Source organism: Panulirus ornatus, chromosome 13 (assembly GCF_036320965.1).
Source record: "Panulirus ornatus isolate Po-2019 chromosome 13, ASM3632096v1, whole genome shotgun sequence".
Classification (NCBI taxonomy): domain Eukaryota; kingdom Metazoa; phylum Arthropoda; class Malacostraca; order Decapoda; family Palinuridae; genus Panulirus; species Panulirus ornatus.
This window is the reverse complement of record NC_092236.1, coordinates 61,901,091-61,914,713: the sequence shown is the minus strand read 5'-3', so window position 1 is coordinate 61,914,713 and position 13,623 is coordinate 61,901,091. Positions and strand designations below refer to the sequence as shown.

The 13,623-nt window shown below is 37.2% G+C and overlaps 1 protein-coding gene across 10 annotated transcripts in view; it reads right to left on the bottom strand.

Annotated features, from left to right (window-relative positions):
- Positions 1-13,623, bottom strand: part of LOC139752974 (aspartyl/asparaginyl beta-hydroxylase-like) — a 147,640-nt gene that overhangs the window by 41,127 nt on the left and 92,890 nt on the right. For 8 of the 10 annotated variants that reach the window (XR_011713632.1, XR_011713633.1, XR_011713634.1 and 5 more), the window contains exons 5-7: positions 12,437-12,568; positions 979-1,228; positions 488-660 (exon numbers count right to left, since the gene is read on the bottom strand). Coding sequence is in view for 7 of the 10 variants with exons in the window: in XM_071669131.1 (XP_071525232.1) it covers positions 488-660; positions 979-1,228; positions 12,437-12,568 (555 nt within the window). In the remaining 3 variants the exon portion in view is untranslated. The remainder of the gene's footprint in view (positions 1-487; positions 661-978; positions 1,229-12,436; positions 12,569-13,623) is intronic. The other 2 variants (XM_071669133.1, XM_071669134.1) reach the window with 1 other exon arrangement.

The window sequence follows — 13,623 nt, the reverse complement described above, 5'->3', positions numbered from 1 at the left end:
GGAAATTTGCTGTGACATAATTATAATATATATGATAAGTATGCAAAATACCTCACATATGGTGATATTCTTTCATAAAATAAAATATTCTTTCACACATTAGAAATATATAGACAAAAAATTCTTGTATTTTCCATTCTGTCACAAGTTAAAGCATAGTGTTATAAGTCAATAAAACATACCCTAAACTGCCAGAATTCCCAAACATCACAACTCAAAGCCTTGCTGCAGTGATACATTAGACAGTGATGAATTACTGTACAGATGGACAGCATGTAGATAAATAAACAAACTTAATTCTTAATATTCTTTGTACATTAAAAACTACAACTTAAAGAGTTGATTTGAATAAGTACAACTAAAATGGTGTTACAGTAACTAAGATATCTGGAAATTTCATCTTGTTCACCTAAGTTGTACAGAAAAATAAATCAAAGTATCATACATGTAACTACCAATGCTGACATTGGAGCATCAAGTCACCAACCTGAGCAAATCCATTATCAGGCCACTTTTGCAGCACAGTCTCAAAGATCTCCTTGGCAGCAGATCCCTGATTCATGAGAAGGAAAGTGACACCCATCTTGTTTCTTAACAGCACATCATCTGGGAACCACTGAAGAAGACGTTGCTGTACCCTCACTGCCTTTCCCAAAAACCCTATGACACGATACTTATATGAATCATGTATTGCTTTATCATTCAACCATCCCAAAGTTCATATATTGCATTTATACAGTCAACAATCCATTTACAATCTTAAGCTACAAGTGAAAATTAACTGAATTTGTGAAACACAAATTTCCTGTTTACATACTTAAAGATGGACTTGACACAATTAAGTGAAAAGCTGTATATTCCTCCACAATTCAATTACTCAGTAATATATGTGGCAATTATTAAGTTACATGAATTCAGCCTCAACAAATAATAGAAACGTTTACTGAGACAGACCTTTAACATACAAGCTAAACAAACCTCTAAATATCATGCGATCAATGCATCTCTCAGCAGACATACGTAAGAGTGGGAGTGGTACTAAGTTTGGGTCTTCATCAGCAAGATCAAGCAGTCCTCGGTAGATCACGATAGCTTGCTCCAATTTTGAATTAGATCGCTCTACTTCTGCTAACTGGTCCAAAGACCTAGCACGACCGTATAAGGCCCTTGCCGATTTGGGGTTGTGGTGAAGGATAGCCCCAAAGGTATTAAGGGCTTCCCTTGGGTTCTATGCAGGCAGAGCAAATGGGCAGGGTAGTCAGGCCGGGTGTGGAGGTAGGTTGTGAAAAAGGTTGAAGGTAAAGGTTGAAAGTGTACAGACAAGGAGCACACACCCATAGAAGCAACGAAAAAAAGATGAGGTGAATTATGGGTGAAGTTAAAAAATTGAAGTAAAAGATGTGTTTGTATAGCACATAAGAGTGATCAATACATAAACTAGGTCCAAATTCAAAGGTACAAGAAATGGAACTATGGATACTAGAAAAAGTAGCAGGCACAGAAAAAATTGACTGTAGTTTAGGAAGGCAAGGAAATCTTTGAACAAACAAATAAAATATTTTGAAAATATTTAAAAGCACACTACCATTTCCAACTGGTAAAATCATAAAAAAAAATCAACCAAAAATCATGTTTCAGTGATAAATGAGACAGACAAACACTGAACCTATACTTTCTAGTTGCATCAAAACAAACCTAATACCAACAAGTTTTAAACCCAGGCTGTAGAACTAAACATGTACAAATAATGTGTGAAATAAGTTGTCCTTATCCTGAGTAACCTATACAGATAAAATCCTAGACAAGTTTGTTTGTAAAAATGATCTATCACTGCAGTAGTCACAGTAAATATTATGCTTCCACAACAAAATCTTACAGTGTTACATACTACGGCTGATCTTAGTTCAACAAAAAAATAAAATAAAAATAAAATTCATAGGGTGGAGAGGCAAAACTGAATGAAAACGATTTTTCAACTATTTACTACCTAACATTAATCTTTTTTTTACTGAGTTTTTCATATGTTATTTATACTCATACTTTCAATCACTCTTCCTCTGTTATCAAAATAAATAAAAATCTGCTCCAACAACTGAAATGAATATACAACCCACAAATAATAAAAAAAGACATTGAAAAAGAAAAATTATTAATACTTCAACTTTGGAAAATTAAGCTTTCCCACAACATTAAACAGGACGGAACAAAAATATGACATGCAATAAAAGACATGACTACAGGAGATCGGAAGAACTTATTGAAGAGTCATGTGTCATCTATGTCCCATTTGAGCTTCATTACAGCACCACTACAGCTATGTATCCCTGCACTACAGACTAAAATCTACAACTAACATTAGCACTATTTCTTACCTTAGAGAAAATCTCTCCTTGGTTTTTCAGTTTACTGAGAACACTTGTGAGGTTATTTGCGACTAATAGAAAAGTTCAACTTTTATTTCAAAATCTTACTGAAGCTTGCTCACAAGTGAGAAAAAAAATTACATTTTCAGTATGAACTACAATTTCAAAAGAATTAAGTAACTGACACAAAAAATACTACACTGAATTTATCCTTGCACTACCACCCAAGACTCATGTGGCAATGACATGTACGGAAATTTCTATGCATCACAAAATTCCACAAACCAAACCTAAACAAATTTAAGAATGCATTATGGGTTAATGAGATGCTTAATACCACTACTGATATTCTGGTATTCCTTCTGCATCTTTCTGAGCCAGTTACAATGCACTTCAATGCATCATTCCAAGGCAATTAATATCAATTACAAATGTCCTTTTGATTTGAATATAAAGAACCTTTAACACTGCCCCATCTAAAAATGCTTTAATTCACATTGAGGCACAAAATTTGTATTAAAAAATATGAGCTTAAGCAATGTTTATCCATTTCTGTGCAAGGGCTCATATTGCAGGTTTTGATAACCTACACTACTTTCAAGATAGGAAATAAGTGGTTTACTACTAATACAAGAAGGGACTTGGTGACTGAATACCTCTTTCTTGCAAAAGTACTTAGCTGTCCTTTTAAAATGAAGAAGAAAGGATACTACACAAAGGAAATTCATAGAAGTAAGGAAAAAGGACAGAAAAGGAAGAAAGGATGAATTTAGGGACCCTAGAAAGATAAAAAGTACCATTTTAGAAATCTGTCAGTACAAATTTTGATAAAAAGTACATTACAAATATTCTATCAAAGGGCGTCCAAACTGAAACTATCAAAACAACTTTTGACAATTGTCATGTGATATGATAGATATTTGGCTGAATCCTAAAAAGTGAGAATGCATTCTTCATTTCATGTTAGTATAGGAGCTTCATTCATCTTACAACTTCATCAAAAATAAGTTAATACTCTTATTCCACCCTTGACTGAAGATGATCATATAAATATTCACTTGACTGAAGATGATTATATTAATATTCACTTAACAGGAAGACAAAAAATTTCTGAGTGAACAATGTTGAACTAAAAACTAATAAATAAAATATTAAAAAAACAATTAAGCATAAGGATATAAAATCTCAGTTCACCTGCCTCCACAATCCTATGGCCCGGATTTGTTCCCACAATTAGGAAGGAACAGCAAGGTATTATCAGCAATTGTATCTGCAGAACTGCTCACTATTACTATTCCTAAGCCCAATATTATGTTGATCCATCTGTCTATCTACTTATCTATCTATCTATCATTATTACTCAAGTTCCACTGGGTGCATAAGGTGCATACAACTTCAGAAATCATTCATACACATCCTCAAAGAATGCCTACTCAGCTAATAAACAGCAGTTTATCCTTAATTACGTAATCATGATTTGGAGGAAAAATAATCAAATTATCTGTCTCCCATTGTTAAGTGAAAGCAATACATGTAAAAGTAAAGGATACATAAAAACAAATCAGCAAACATAATTTATATGGCCAAGGTATGGCACTACAGTTCTATCAAGGGGTGGCCATGATAAAAGAGTCTCTACGTATCCTTGTCATATGCTTCCCTCACATACAACATTCCACACATTTTTCCTGTTTCTCTCCCTCCAGTATTCCTACACCCTATTTGCCCATGTCACAGGTGGTCTTCCACTAACACCAACCTCTTTAATTGTACTATCATACACACTCCTTTAAACTCCCAGTCTTGCATTCTTTCCACATGCTCGATCCATCTCAAAGTATTACGTTTCACCCATTCTACCACTTCAAAATTTACTCCCTTTGCGTTCCTTGCCATACCACATCTCTCATATATCCTTCCATTTCTTTCTTCATTCCATCTAATCACATGCTCTTCTCAAATTACTAATTTCCACAGCCTGGATTCTTGACCTTTGTGCCTCTTTCTATGTCCATGTTTTGGCTGCATAAGTCAAGGTTGGGAGGAATATGATGTCCCTTAATCCTCTCTTCTTTTCCCTACTTACACCTCTGCCCTTCATTATTCTATTCAGGGACCCAATGACTCTTCTACCCTCTACCAATCTTTCCCTTATCTCTCCTCCCATAACACCACAATTACCCAAGACAGCTCCCAGATACTTAAATTCCCTCACTTCTTCCAGTCTTTTTCCCTCCATATCCACAGCACAATTTAGTACACTTTCATCTTTCAACCTAGGTAGTTTTACAAAATCTATACTTTCACTCCGTTTCCTTTCAAATACCATTACTCTACTTTTATTTGCATTTAACTTCAATCCCCTATGCTTACACACATCATAAAACACACTTACCACCTTCTGCAACTAATGACAAGGAAATGGCTATCAGACTAATTTATTCTTTTAACTCTGTATTCACAATTGAACAAACATCTCAAATACCACAACCAATGAAAATGTTTCAAGAATCTGATGAAGAAGAGTTGAAGGTTAGTAAAATAAAGAACTATGAAGTACTTAAATACCTGGAACACTTAAATCCTAACAAAGCCAAGATAACTTACCTCTAAGATCTTTAAAGGAGGTCGGGAGACAGCTGATATACCCCATAACAAAAATATTCAACTAATCTCTATTGGATTTGTCAGGTGCCAACTGACTGGAAATGTTACTCCTATTTATAAAAAAGGAAATAAAAAGTGTGCCTTGAACTACTGCCCAATTTGCCATAAGTCGGTGTTAGGTAAAACGATGGAAAGAATAATACGAGATAAAACTAACATTTCTAGAAAAACAGAAATTCTACATTAATCACCACGGTCTCCACAGTAGAAGATCCTGCCTGACAAATTTGCTGGAATTATCTAATGTCATCATAATTGGATCAAAAAAATTACCATTTGATGTAATATATTTAGATTTCCAAAAGGCTTTTGATAGGTACCTCACAAGAGACTTTTACATAAACTTAAAGCAAACAGAATCAGTGAAGAACTCTGTGCATGGATCAGAGACTGGCTTACTGGAAGAAAACAGTGTGTAGTATTAAACGGCACAGCCTCAGATTGGCTAGACGCAACGAGTGGTGTGCCACAGGGGTCGGCTCTAGGCCCAATTCTTTTCATAACATAAGTTAATGACCTAGAATTTGGTCTCATATCTAAGATCTCCAAATTTGCTGACAATACTGAACTAGGAGGTAGAGCTGTAAACAGGCAGGATTGTGAAATGACTCAAAAAGATCTTAACTTACTAGCAGAAAGGTTAGACAGATGGCAAATGACATTTAATGCTGACAAGCATAAAGTTTTGCACTTTGGAGAAAAGAATATACATCACAACTACAAACTATTTGGAAACTCTCTCACTAAATTGTATGAAGAAAAGGACCTTGGAGTTGTCACTAACAACAAATCTGAAATACACTAAACAGTGTCAAGTAGCAAGTAAAAACTGCAACCAAACGTTAGGTTTCATAGCCAGGAACACAGATTACAAGACACCAGAAACAATTCTCACACTTTATAATTCTCTAGAGACCACACCTTGAATATGCGCATAGTCCAGATTTGGTCCTCAAACTATAAAAAGGATGAGGAAAAATTTGAGCAAGTACAAAGGCACGTGACAAAACTGATCCCATCCCTCTGAAACCTGGCATATGAAGACCGGCAAAAATGAGTGGATCCCTTCTCCCTTCAACAATGTAGACTTTGCAGTCACTTAATCCAAGTGTTCAAAATTGTGAACAAGTTCATCAAAGTAAATTACAAACATCTTTTTGAAATTCAAGAAAATACAGTTACCAGGACAAATGGAATGAAACAAACCTCAAAGATGTACTACAGATGTGGGAAAAAGCTTCTTTTTCTATAGGTGTGCTGACCATCTGAATAAGTTATCGTCGTACATATTGAATACTAAGACTATGAATACACTAAAAAGTCGTTTAAACAAATATTTTATACATTCAGGTATAGTGAGAAAACTGCCTGAAATAAACTGTATAAATGACAGTGGTAGCAGGGAAACTAAAAGCTAAAGTGCAGCAGTGGGGAGTCGGTGATAGCTTAAAAAACTGCTGAGTGGAATTACACTTTCTTGAAAAAAAAAAAAATTCTACTAGACAACTCAGTCGTGGGCCAATCAGGCCTCCTGTTGTCTGTCTTTCTCATGTAAGCTCATGTAAACACCCCTTAACTCTCAGCAAACAACACAGTATCATACACAAACAGGCTTGCCACTAGCAACCATATCTCACCACCACACTACACCTCTGCACCCTCCCTCTCTAGTTTTGTTTTCATCTCTCTTATCACTCTATATATATATATATATATATCAAAAAGCCATGGAGATATCACACTATCCTGCCTCACACCTACATGTATCCCAAAACTTTCGCACAGCTCTCCAACCACTCTTACATGTTTGCTCCTCTATATAGAAGGCTTTTACACCATCCATCAGTTGTCCCCCTATACCGTATATCCTTAACACATCCTACAAAGCATTCCACTCAACTCTGTCAAATGCTTTCTTCAGATCCATAAAAGCTGCATACAACTTCTTACCTTTCGCTAGATACTTTTCCACAGTCATCTTTATGACAAAAATCTGATCCATATCCCCTACCTATCCTGAAACCCCCTTGCTCTTCACTTATTCTGCATTCAGTCGCTTCCATAATTCCTGTCAATTAATGTTCTTGCATACACTTTTCCTGGTATACTTAACAGAATTATTCCCCTATAATTGCTACATACATCCTAAGCACCTTTCCCTTTGAATAAAGGAACAATAATAACTTTCACTCAATCCTCGGGCACAACCTTCTGTTTCCATGCTAAATCACATATAAGATGCATCCACTCGATCACACTTTCTCCTCCATACTTCAGCATTTCAGCCGTAATCACATCAACTACAAGTGTCTTTCCTACCTTCAGCCTCATTATTACCCTTCTTACCTGCATTTGGTTCTTCTTTATACTTGATCACCATTTCACAAATGAAGAAAGGCAGCATCTACTCACATTCATTCTCCAACTGTCACACGTAATGCACTGAAACCACAGCTCCTTATCCACAACCAAGCCCCACAGTACTTTGCATGGTTTACCCCAGAAGCTTCACACGCCCTGGTTCAGTCCATTAATAGCATGTCATCTCCAGTGTACCACATCATTACAATTCACTCTATCCCATGCATGCTTTTCACCCTCCTGCATCTTCAGACCCCGAATACTTAAATATTTTTCAATCTAACTTTCCAACTCCAATTTCTTCTCCTCGTTCTCCTTGTTCCCTCCACTTCTGATACATATATCCTCTTTGTCAACCTTTCCTTACTTATTCTCAATGTTCCAAACCATTTCAACAAACCCTCTTCAGCTCTCTCAGTTGTTTGCATACATATTCACACCAGAATTGCTTCCAGAGAAATGTAGTCTCTAAAATAAGCACCTATAGTGACCAAGGCAACACTTAACAGCCTGCTATGTAATCCATCATATGAAAATTCCTGGCATTTAAAGATTAAAATGACATGAACTTCCATTCTTTTAACTCTTAAACTGCAGCAATTATTAGAATTAAAGTTGGTTATCACTGTATGTGACACATGCAGAAGAATGAAAAATGAGAAAAAAGCCTTTATATACATTTCTTTTGTCAAGGTGGAGTGTTGGAGTGAGTATCTGAAGGCCAACCAACCAGCATCTCAGTATAGTAGAAGGGGGAGGACCAAAAGGAGAGAGCCATGTGTAGCAATGGAGGACGGAGCAAAATGTGAGTGGAGCACTAAACTTTGAATGCAGTTTTTAAAACAGTAGGTGGAAGTTCTCTCTGGTGATGCATGTCACAGCTGATTACTGATATGATATGATGTATACTGAAGTCTGGATATCCAAACAAGAGAGTAACCGAAACAAAGACAGTAAACAAGTTTTTCTAAGAATTGCAACAAAGCTCATGCTTTGCAAACACTTCTTTGCTGCCTTCCCTGCTGCACTACCTATACTGTAGAAGTATATGGTATTAGTTGATAGTAATTTGGTCTATGGGGCCTGGTTGTGGATGGGGGCTGTGGATACATGCATTATGCATGACAGCTAGAGAACTGATGAGTGAAAAAATTCATACTTGATCACTGTTTCCTGTGTTAGCAAGGTAGTGCAGGAATAGACAAAGAAAGGCCTCTTTTGCTCACTTCCATTCTGTAGCTGTCATGTGTAATGCACCAAAACCACAGCTCTCTAACCACAATCACCAGAAGAGTTCTTTAAGGTTTTAATTACATTGCTTATATCAGCAGGAGTGAAAGGTGGATGGGCAGTAGTTTCAGGATACATTTTGTGTAGGTTTTTCATGACTTTCGTGTTCTAGGGTGTCGGTCATTCGTGGCTGATTTTAGAACAGTGTTTCAGTAATGTTTGTGTTTTCTGAGTGAAAGGACTTCACTGGAATTGGTCAGGAGTGCTTTGTGAGTGGGGACTGGACTGGCATGATAAGAAGGGACTTTCTTAAAAGTGTACTAGAGTTGGTTTGCTGTAGGTCTTGTGATTCACTGCAATGAAGAAGGAGTGTCAGTTTTCAGTGTGTATTTCAGTTATTAGATTAGTGATGGTGTCATTTTTACTAAGGAACTGTTCTATGACTTCTATTAATGGTGAGAGGCTGTGTTTGAACTGGTTTCTTTGATCTATGAGGTATGCAATTTGTAGGGAGAAATTGGGTTATATTTCTTTCTGTACCCTTGTGGTTTGTGCTTTTTGCTGGCTTGGTTGGAGATGCTGATGAAGTGTGAGACTACATGATCTAGCAATGAGAAATCATTTATACTGAAGTCTTGGAGCTTTGTTTCTATCTACAATGCAAAGTCTGGTCAGTCTGCTTTCCTGTAGTTTGTGTTAAGTTTTTTGATGATTGTGATGATTTGGTGAGGTCGATGGAGTATAATCAAGATGGGTATGTGGTCAAAAGATAGTTCATGTAAGATGCTCCTGTTGATTCTTGTATGTACTGCTGGTAAGCAGGCTGTGATATCTGGAGAGACTGGATGCTAAAGGTGGCGAACTGGGAGTCTGATTGGATAGTTGCATACGTTGAGGATACTAAGAAGAGACAATTGTTTACGAGTAAATACCTTCAGGGATCATGGGTGTGTGTTAAGCCAAATGGAATGGTGGGTATAGAAATCTCCACAGAGATATGTATAGGTCATCCTTGTGAGGTTCTCCAGATGAGGAATGTACCTGGAGGTATTAAGATGGGGAATGTATGAAGATGCTGATTATGTTTTAGATGGTATGATGAAGTTTTATTCTTATGGACTGTATTCCAAGGTGTTGTTATTGTCTATGGGATGTTTTGTAACATCAGTGGTGTTGGAAATAGGGTATGATTTGGTGGAAGAGAATCATGAGTCATCCTCTTTGACCTTGTTGTCTGTCATTTCTTTCAGCTATGCAGTTGTAGAAAGGTGGGAGGTATATCTGAGTGCGAGTCTGGTTTCTTGGATGAGGGATATGTGGATGTTATCCTCTGAGCTGGTTGAGTATTACTGTACATTTGTTTCTGATGCCAATGATGTTAAGCTGCAGTGTGTTTAGCTTGTCACTAGGGATTTTTGTAGTAGAATGATTTGTTTGTGAAAAGTGAGAGTGTGCATTCAGTGATGTTTGTTGGATGCATGTACTAGAAGTGATGGGGTTTGTGATGGGATTTTGGGAGTTGCTGTGTAAGTGTTTGTTGCATCTCCAGTGTTATGAGCAGACTTTACTGGAAAATAGTGATGTGCATTGATGGTGATACTGAGAGCAGTTGGAGCAACAGATGGTGTGGTGCTTACTGGCATCAGGTTTTTGACACTGGGCATTGGTATACGAATTTTCCATGGTTAGGATCAATGTTATCAGCTTGCATAAGCAGTAAGGAGACTGTGACAAGGCCATATCCTTTTATTAGGGGAGAAATGTGAGTGAATGTGTAAAATATCAGAGTATGACTCACGGTCCAGCATGGCTGCTGAGGACACCTCAAGGCAGCACTCCACATGTGAAGTGGGATAAGTGGAACCCTTTGGGTCACGAAAACTTTGCAGGGCATGGCTCCAGTCAGTGGCATCCCAGTTCTTCTATTCTTGAGAGTAAGCAATAAGATGCTGCAGCTGGTCGTTCCCCCTTCTTACCCACAGTACCACCACAGGCAGGTGGGTTCCACTGACATATATGTATGCATGTATGTATGCACACATGTATGTATGTTTTCTCATATTTGATCACCGTTTCCCAACATTTGCTAGGTAGCTACATACCACCACAGGAAAATCTAGTTATGAATAATGAGCTGCATGAGCTAAGTGCTGTCAAAAGTTACATATGACAAGGAGAAATTGTATGTTTGTGGACAAAATGCCTGAAGTACGCATGTTAGTGAGGCAGAGAGAAAAGATAGCTACCTGGGTCAGACGAGTGCAACTTGACAGCCACTAAAAAGCTGGCTCACTAAGCAGATGTCACTAACCCTCCTGATTCCCGGGAGGGTAGTACTTACTTCTCACATCTACATTTCCACTCTTACATCCATCTCTCCTCTTTTACTCCCTTCCAGTACAATTTTGTATTTTCCTTAATCCTTTCTCTTAACTTCCTTCCAGAATCTTCATCCACTCTTTCTTTTCTTTCCTCTATCAGCTTCTCAACTTCCCATTTACACAACTTACAATCTTCCCTCCTCCTTTGCTGAACTTCCACTGGCATATTCCTTTCATGCAATCTATCGTTTGTCTTTTTCTTATCTTGCACAGCATTTCTAATCTCATCAATCCACCATGCATTTCCATTCTTATTCTTACATTTCACAACTTTGTATTCAGCTATGAATTCTACAACCTTTAACAGTCTTTCTCCAAATATTCTAACACTTCATTCACACATGACTCTCAAGCAAAATACCATATGCCTTTTTCTTCTCTTCTACAGCATTTCTAATGTCATATGTCCACCATATATTTCCCTTTAAATTCCTATATGTCACATCCTTGTACCCAACTACTAATTTTACAACTTTTAACAGTCTTTCTCTAACCATTTTAAATGCCTCATTCAGACTGCAACCCCACATTTACTGCACTTTCAACTACACTTTTTGTCACCCATCTTTCATACTCCTCCTTGCAATCTTTCTGATTCTTCTCCCTTGCCATCACTTTCACCTCTCCATTCCTTCTAATGTCACAACTCCACTTCTCCCTGATCATCACCTCCACTAAAGTGCAAAGTGGTCAGAATCTTCACAAAATCCCTCACAACTCTCCCTGATCATCATCTAAAGAAACTTCAAAGTGGTCAGAATCTCCACAAAATCCCCCCATTAGCAAGGTAGCATTAAGAACATAGGAGTGTGCCTTAGAGGGTATATCCTCACTTGGCCCACCTCTCCATTCCTCTTTTGGAAAATCATAAATGGGAGGGGAGGATTTCCAGCCCCCCGCCCCCTCCCTTTTTAGTCGCTTTCTATGACACGCAGGGAATACATGGGAAGTATTCTTTCTCCCCTATATATATATATATATATATATTATATTTGATTGCAATTTACTGTATCACCAATGTAGTGCAAGGAAATAGATGAAATACACATATATTTACATAAATGCCCATACACACAAATATATATAAACATATCAACATAACACATATACATACATACACATGCACATATTCACATTTGCTTGCCTTCATCCATTCTTGGCACTACACCACCCCACAGGAAACAGCATCGCTACCCCCTGCTTTAGTGAGGTTGTGCCAGGAAAAGACAAAAAGGCCACATTCACATTGTCTCTGTATTGATAGTATTCTATGTCCTTATTTACCCTGACAAATGTATTTCTGAAAAAAATTCAAAACAAATTTCAACAACTAACTATTGTCATTTCATTAGAGATAATCTAATCCCCAGAAAATAAACAGTCCCCTGTTCTATAATGAAATAATCTTTAAAAAACACAAAAATATCAACTTACCCTGGGTATTAATTTCTCTGCAGCATCAAGCTCCTCACGGAGACCATTGTCAATTTCACTAGTAATGTCTGCTTTCTCATGAAAAGGTGTTTTTGAGTCTTGTATAGCATCCTTCAGGTGTTCATTAGGTCCCTGCAGAGGTTCAATATGAATGGGATCAGGAATTACTTCATCTACAGGAACTGGATTTTCCCCTTTCACAGATGGAGGAAGGTTAAAGTTGACCACTTCACATGGGGGAAAAACATGAGGACGATCTATCTGGAGCAAATCATGGGGCAATATTTGTGCTTCAATGTCCGCAACCACAGCCTCAGGGATGCCCTCAGATTTTGTATGAGCTACAGGAGAGTAACAGTCCTTTGAGACTTCTTTCTCCACTTGTCCTCTTACTGCCACTGTTTCTACAAAATCATGTGTACTACTTTCTACTTCAGGTTCTGGCTCATCAACTGACTGTGGTTCAGGCTCCAGCTGATCAGCAGCTAAAGACTCAACAACAGGTGTGTCAATAGTCAGAGTCTGGAAATCAAATCCTACCTCAGTATGATAAATCACAAGCTCAGGCTCATGTTGGGTTTCAAGCACAGGTCTCAGCACCCCTTCTATGTGAGTGATCCTGGAGTAATGGATATGCTGGATAAGCGGGTAAAATTTGTTAATGTCATCAGTCCCTAGAAAAAAGGTAAACTTGATAGCTACTATGGAAAAAAAATTGAGTGAATGACTTACATCCGTTTGCAACTGATATCACAAAAACTTCACACAATATTCTCATTCAGTTTTACAAAACACTTTGAACAAAACTTAAAAGAAATTACAAAATAAATATATGTTAACTACTGAGCAGGCACTACAACTGGTGCAATGAAATAACTTAACTCATAGTGTAGTACATTAATCTTATTAATTGAGAATCTTACCAATTGAACTGGCAATGCACAACAAAAGAAAGAATTATAACAAACCCAGCCACATAAACATCAATCACAAAGTAAGATAATTTAGTGTAGCAAAATGAAATGCACAGAAAAGTATGTGAAAAGCATTGGTATGCCTACTGTGCAACAATATTATCATATGATGAACAAATATGTATCTTATGCAAATCTCTTCTGAACTTCAAAGTTTCATGACAAATAACCACTTCTTCCCATATTCACATTTATATAGAGGATTTTACAGTA